Genomic DNA, 7,295 nt, shown 5'->3' with positions numbered 1-7,295 from the left:
CGTAATAGTGGGATTGACCGTCGCATTATAACGCCCCAACGGCTGAAAGGGCGAGCATGTTTGGTGTGACAGGGATTCGAACCCGCGACCCTCAGATTGCGAGTCGAGTGCCTTAACCATCTGGCCATGCCGGGCTCTAGTGCTGGAGAATGACGCGCTTCGTACTGCTATACACTAGTTTATTCGTTTGTTTTAGAGCAGAGCCACATTAGGCTACCTGCTCTGTCTTCCGCGAGGAACAAAACTCCGGATTTTAGCGTTCTAATTCCGAAATGTTACTGCTGGGGAACCATCCATATGAGCCAAGGAAATAAATGCCTCGCCTGGCACGGGTACTTTTGTTTGTATAACATAACGACACGAAACGATATTTGGAGAAAATATGTTCTGTAAAATATATGTTCTGTAAAATATATGTTCTGTATTGTAGAAAAAACTTACACATTTTGATTCCCGCTTTTTGATATTATTAGCATTAGAAGTGAGTTAAAAGTTTGCAAGAATTTGTGGACAGTGACATTTAAAATATCTGGTTACTGGGAGCAAGAAGCAAATAAATATTGAAATACAAACAATGTATACTTTCATCTTAGCCCCCCAGTGGCACAGCGGTATGTCTGCGGACTTACAACGCTAGAAACCGGGTGTCGATACCCGTGGTGGGCAGAGCACAGATAGCCCACGGTGTAGCTTTGAGTTTAACTTCAAACAAACAAACTTTTATCTTCCGCACTTCAGTTATGAATGTTTTTCATTAAACCTGGTTTGTATACAAGTAAACATTTACTTAAAAACGTCAGAAATTACTTTTTAAAAGTTGTTATGGTGACTTATGCAGTAGTTTCCACAGCTAACGTGTTATAATTTTAAAAGTTACTAGAATTTGTATAGCTGATATATAATATTTTTCAAATAACATTCATAATTACAGTGATCGTAGTGTGATTTTCCACAAAAAATAAAATGTTATTCCCTCTTGTGAAAGAGAGATTTCAAAGTTCGTATAATAACACTGACGAGTTGCTTATTTTCTTCTTTTTATACTCCTCTACAACAGACCAAAGAACACGGCACCCAACATCCAATGAATGAGAAGCAAACTCACAAAACTGCGCCCTCGTCCAGGTTTAGGCCTACCCTAGAGCTGTATCAACCTCCAAGTATGGTTGGTTATCTGAATATAAAACAGTTTTAAGCTCAGAATTGATGTTCTTGTTTCTAATAAAGAAAATCACGAAGTAACGATATATAAGATTTTTAAAATGTTTAAAATGTTTTTGATCTTCTATCTTACTTGTGTTGTTTTTCTTTAAATTCAACTAACACTATATTGCGAGACTAAAAGAAGCCTGATAATAACTGTATTCTGAGCTATCATTAACTGTGTGTATAAACGTAGAGTACGTATATCTATAGAAGATACTATTTCTGGTTCTTCTTTAAAACGTTTAAAGTCTTTTTTTATTATTGTTTTATACGAATCATTGTTTTCATTAACATTTTTTTATTGACCAATAGGTATTCGGATACCTGATGACGTAACGGGCTTCACGAAACAGATATCAGGAAATAGTGGTCGCGTCGTGCAAAATAACACGAATAACATGAATACTCTCCTGGAGCCAGTTCCCCAGAAAACCAACAGCGGAGCTCTCAAAGTCCATTTTCAATCCAGCGAAAATAAGACCTCGACTCACCGGTTTAGCGCCCTCAAGCGGTCGAAGAGTTTCGGAGGGTCTGAAGTAATAGAAATGGCTACTGCAGGATTTGATCGCAATGATTGCCCTATTGAATATCAGGGACTAGTTAAAAAGGCTTTGCAAGGTGACGAGCTATAATTCTACTAATATGTATAGATTAACTTTAAATGTTGCTAACCATTTATTTATAAGAAAATAAACCCATTTTAGATGTAAAAGTTGAATCAACAACAAATATTTCGTAGTAAATTGACAAACAACGGTTTATAAACATAATAAAAATTATTTTATGTAGAGAACATACAACATGTTTCAACAGAACGTTCGTTTGTTTGCTTTAGCATAGAACTACACAACAGGTTTGGTTTGTAATGAATTTCGGACAAAGCTACACAAGGGCTATCTGCGCTAGCCGTCCGAAATTTAGCAGTGAAATACTAGCGGGAAGGCAGCTAGTTATCATTACCCACCGCCAACTCTTGAGCTACTTTTTACCAACGAATAGTGACCGTTACGTTATAACGCTCCCACGGCTGAAAGGGTGAGCATGTTTGGTGGGACGAGGATTGGAATCCGCGACCCTGAGATTGCGAGTCCAGCACCCTAACCACCTGGCCATGGCTGCACAACAGGCTGTCCGTGCTCTGTCCATTCGGGGAATCGAACTATTGATTTTAGTGTTGTAAGTCCATAAAGTTACCGTTGGTCCCTTCTTCAAGTATCTGAAGAAGACAGAAGATTATGTCTATAAATCGTTGTTTGTAAACTTAATGTTGTGTTAGCATAACGTGCCTCTGTACGCAAGTAACAAAGAACTTACTTATAAAGCTGTCATGCTTCAGATATCTTTCATTAATAAATAATTTGAATGACTCAGTCCTCGAGATTAGCTACGGCAAGTACGACGGCAAAATAAAAAAAGGATATCGTAAGAAGAAAAACAAAAATAGGTTAATATGTGACACATATAAGCTCTCTCTCTCTTGGCATTTATTTCAAACACTCCTGTTGGTCTATTTTCATGATTTAGCCACGTACTTGTACAATGCTCGAGGAAAGGCCAAGAAAAGAAGAACAAACAAATATTACAAGTCTGATTTCCACTCCCAAGTTCCAGTGGGTATTTTAATATTTCGCATTTCTGGAAATGTTGATAATTTCCTGTTCAGTATCTTTTATAATGTATTAGGTTAACTAATAAAACATTTGTTTTAACCTCACGTGATTCAAAATCAGAACTAACATGTACTTCATCCAACCACGTGTAGTTTTATGTTGTATATTAGTATTGGAGGGGACAATATAGTTTATTACGTTAAATTTACAATAGTTTGACACACTTAGATACTTCTTGGTACAGAGCAAACAGTTTGTTTGAAGTTAAGCAAAAACTACACAACGGGCTATCTGTGCTCTGCCCACCACGGGTATCGAAACCCGGTTTCTAGCGTTGTAAGTCCGCAGGCATACCGCTGTGGCACTGGGGGGGGGGGAGGAGCTCATTTATTTGTTTGTTTTTTAGAGCAAAGCCACATTGGGCTATCTGTTGTACCCACCACTAGAGTGCAGAGCAAACAGAAAAGTAAAATTTTTACGCGATTTGAAGAATAAAGATATTAATGTTTGTAAACAAAGTTGTTAAAAGTTTATTGTATTTTCTGGCATTAAATAATCAATTCCTACATTATGAGTATCGTTTGATTTGACTTTCTGTGGAAGTTGAATGTCATATGTGCAGAATGTGACAATGTTTAACTTGAAAAGCTATCCGTAAGTTTATGGTTTACCCCAAAATATTTAATCAATATAAAAAAAAAAACCTGATGCAAGTTTTCCATTGTTTGTGGACGTTTCCTGTTTAACTGGAAGAATTTCATTTGTTCTGGTGTTGTCTTTACACTTAAAGTTGCATTAATTTTTATTTTGCCGTCGACTTCATGACCTAATTTCGAGGATTGATGACTAATGAGAGAACGTGCAAAAGGAACGTTTACCATTATATTTTTTTTCCAAAGAGCGTTTACTGACATATTTGTAACAAGCTGACAAAAACCAAATTATGAACGTGATTACAAACGTACTAATATATACAAGACACGATGTTAATAAAACAATTAGGTTCAAGAAATTCAAAGTTGAAAATACAAACCCGAGCTCTTACAAATGAGAAATCTTTCTTCATCAGAGTCAAACTGGGAATCCCTCAGTTTGACCCTGATGAAGAAAGGTCCATCTTTCAAAAGCGCTAGGGTTATAGGTACTTACCAATATAAAAATGAAGTTATTATATGCCGCCATCTGGTGGGAAATAAGACATTGGAATATAATTATATTGTCCCTGAAGATAATACGTCTAAGTCTATTAAAAAAGAACTTAGTCGTGTTCTGAAGTTCTCTTCTTCGACTGAGAATGGGGATAAAGCCCAGGTTGTATATTTTCTAACTTTAAGTATTGAAATATTATCTTCTCCAGAGCTTTACGAAAGGTATTTCATTTTTTTAACTAGAATTTCCATTCTATACTCTAGACCCAAATTCCCTTTCTTCCCGTCAGCTAATGGAGGTCGTTCGTGTCCTGTGTAACAAAGCTGTTCAAAGTGTTCAAAATGCAGAACCTGCTGCTCAAATGTGTTTCACAATTATTCTGGTAGGTGGCGATGTTTTCGATGTATTTCGTGTCATCTTCACAAGCTTACCCTAATAATGGCGGTTGTTAATTTAACCACATTTTAGTTAGATACTAGTTTTTTTTAGTTTAGTCAATGAAGTAGTAGTGGTAGCTCATTTTAACACTGTGACAATCAAGATTTATTCCTTGATAAGGTTTTAGAAAATATTCAAGTAAATAAATAAATGCATAAATAAAAAGTAAATGGTACATAGAAAATGTAAAAATAAAATGATTTTAGAGAAAACTTACTGAAGTTATGAAACTTATTGTACAATGTTTAAAGTATATGGTATACTCACAAAACTGTCCTCTCGGCCAGGTTTAGGCCTAGCAATGAGCTGTATCAACCTCCAAGTGTGGTTGGTTATCTGTATACAAAACAGTTTTCAGCTCAGAATTGCTGTTGTTGTTGTTAATAAATAAAATCACGAATTTTCAAAATATTTTAAATGTTTCTGTATCATTAGTTTTTAATCTTCTATCTTTATTTTTTTTTTGACGTTCAACTAACATTGTATTGAGAAAATAAAAGAAGTTTGATAAAGTTAATATATTTTCTAACTTGCTAGAATACGAATTAGAAATTAGTAGGCCTTGAACATGTTTCACTGAATATAAAATCACCCATTGTTATGTGACAATGAAAGTAATGTTGAAATTAGTTTAATTTTTATGTAGAAACGTGTCTCCAAATGTCATGAGTTTAACAGCTAAGTAAACAGTACTTTAAAAGTTAAAATATCTTTCATTCCTTGTTAATAATTTCCGAACATTTAAATATTTTCTGCTGCCTCCAATTTCTGACATACATAATTCTAAAAATATTTCTAATACAAATTACATGTTGTTATATTCTGTACATAGATTTGTTGTCTCTGATTTATGTGTTTCTGGTGTTTCCGGAAAAGTGTCCAGTAGGGGGCTTTCAGAGATGATATATCTATCAAGTTTTTAACAGCATTTTAATTTTACGGATTACGTTAGACTTTTCCTCAGTTGAAGTTAGTATGGATTATCCAAATACATTGCTATTTATTACCTGTATTAATTAGCAACTTGAGTAGTGGCATAACTACGATACTAATAAATTAAAATTTTTATTATGCTGACAATGTTGCTCAAAAGTTGAAGCTTCAGTTAGGTGGTCCCGTTTACTCTACTTAAAATAGATCTTTATAAGAGAACCACTTCGTTACAAGAAGTGGTTCGAACAAGGATGTTTGTCAATCATGCTTGGGCGTGAATTCCTCCCCCCTCTTTTCTCATTGGCATTAATTTAATTAAACATTACATTTAAAGTTTTTAAGTACTATATTTTGTTGAGTATGTTATGTTTTAAAACTTTGATCACGAGTCTTTTAATAAATCTGTAAAAGGAAGTCGTGCTCTCGTTTCCATCCAAACAGTTTTTCCTTCAATATTTGTCCAGAAAGACAAGAGTGAAACGTTTCTGGAAAGCCTTCTGAACTCGTGCCGGGAATGGTACAATGAACGGGACAAGTTATTACGCTCTTCTCTGACGTCATGTCACTCGGGGCCAGATGGCACGGGAGAAACACCCAGAAGGTGGACAGCCTACATTTTTTTCCTGACTGAACTTTTTCTACGTTTTAAAAGCCTTCATCGTAACGTTATCCAAACCATGCCATTCCAAGTTGGAGATAATGGAAGTTCTTCGACTCCCACACCTGCTATAGAAGATAGGTCCCTACCTTTGATGATGTTGATTTTCGAGTGTTGTGAAATCATTTTGAAACCGCCATCTTTAAACTGTTTGGCTGAGGTAGGGGGCGCTCTAAGTACCGAAGACGCTTTATTTTCATATATGTCTTCTTATTGAAAAGAAATTATTTCAGTAACTCATTACATCCCAAAAGTTAAATGAAGATTAACCACCAAAACGTAAATTTTGAAATAAATATGATTCGTTTCCAACCCAGCTCATTTTCGTTTATTTCCAAAATAAGTTTTCTAATTATGCTGAGAAAAAGCTGAGTTAATAAAACTTAAGTGTTTATAATAGTATAATGAGAGTGTTTTTATTGGTAGTAGATGTTTAAATCTTATTACTGGTTTGTCCAGAACTTTAAATGTTTATATCTCATGAAATAGTAGTATTGTTAAGCTACTAACGTCTAAGCAACATAACTAGTTTAAATTATGTACTAATCTTTAATATTTCTTCCCATTGTTTCAACAGATCGAGTGTATTCGTTCTGTGCTGACCTCTGTTGGCCGTCAGTTGGAAATCGACTCTCCACAGCGAATGTATCAGTTGATTGCTTTAATGCGCGATGCCTTTATCAGTCCGTCCGTTTTCGCTCGGGTTCGAAAAACTATCTTAGAACTTGTGGAGTTGCACGCCAGCCAATGGGAGCTGGACTTGCCGCAGACTATGTATTACTTCCCGTACACGAGCATGAACCGGAAATGACATCTTTTTATACGGAAGAGGGGTTTAAGTGAACTACACAGTGAATACACATGTATAAGCGTTTGATATGATAAACTTTGGTTCAGGATGACTTGTTCTTCTTTCAAGAGCCATTAAAAACATATGAATTTATGTTAGTTGACTCATACATGAAGATAAGTGCTTAAACATGTACGTATGTTTACCGAGATACAGTAAAAGTTTTATTTATAATAACTTTCGTTTCTTTTCCACCAAACTAGCTCAGCAACTTTGTTTGGGAATTAGACCGCTTCGAATACATTATTTATATTTGTAGATTGGTTTTTCGTCTTACATTGCATCACAATAAGATTGATAATGTTAAACACATCGTTCTTCTGCGCCCCTGTATACACAGCGTGGTCACAAGTAAATAGACACCACCTTTTCAGAAAAAATGAAATGTTTCAGCCATAATCACATGAATTGATATATTTATAATTTAATTAACATATAGTTGATCTTCCTT

The 7,295-nt window shown here is 35.2% G+C and overlaps 1 protein-coding gene across 2 annotated transcripts in view; it reads left to right on the top strand.

Annotated features, from left to right (window-relative positions):
• Positions 1 to 7,021, top strand: part of LOC106473329 — a 26,374-nt gene extending 19,353 nt beyond the window's left edge. Inside the window, exons 3-8 of one of the 2 annotated variants that reach the window (XM_022401782.1) lie at positions 1,058 to 1,160; positions 1,519 to 1,824; positions 2,731 to 2,816; positions 4,255 to 4,347; positions 5,801 to 6,154; positions 6,572 to 7,021. In XM_022401782.1, the coding sequence (XP_022257490.1) occupies positions 1,058 to 1,160; positions 1,519 to 1,824; positions 2,731 to 2,816; positions 4,255 to 4,347; positions 5,801 to 6,154; positions 6,572 to 6,805 (1,176 nt within the window). In that variant the 3' untranslated portion in view covers positions 6,806 to 7,021. Of the gene's footprint in view, positions 1 to 1,057; positions 1,161 to 1,518; positions 1,825 to 2,730; positions 2,817 to 4,228; positions 4,348 to 5,800; positions 6,155 to 6,571 lie in introns of both variants that reach the window. The other variant, XM_013934011.2, reaches the window with a different exon arrangement.
• Positions 7,022 to 7,295: the final 274 nt, after the last annotated feature.

Source organism: Limulus polyphemus, unplaced genomic scaffold, assembly GCF_000517525.1.
Source record: "Limulus polyphemus unplaced genomic scaffold, Limulus_polyphemus-2.1.2 Scaffold6079, whole genome shotgun sequence".
In the NCBI taxonomy this organism is placed as follows: domain Eukaryota; kingdom Metazoa; phylum Arthropoda; class Merostomata; order Xiphosura; family Limulidae; genus Limulus; species Limulus polyphemus.
The sequence above is the reverse complement of the archived record's forward strand: the minus strand, read 5'-3'. Positions and strand labels throughout refer to the sequence as shown.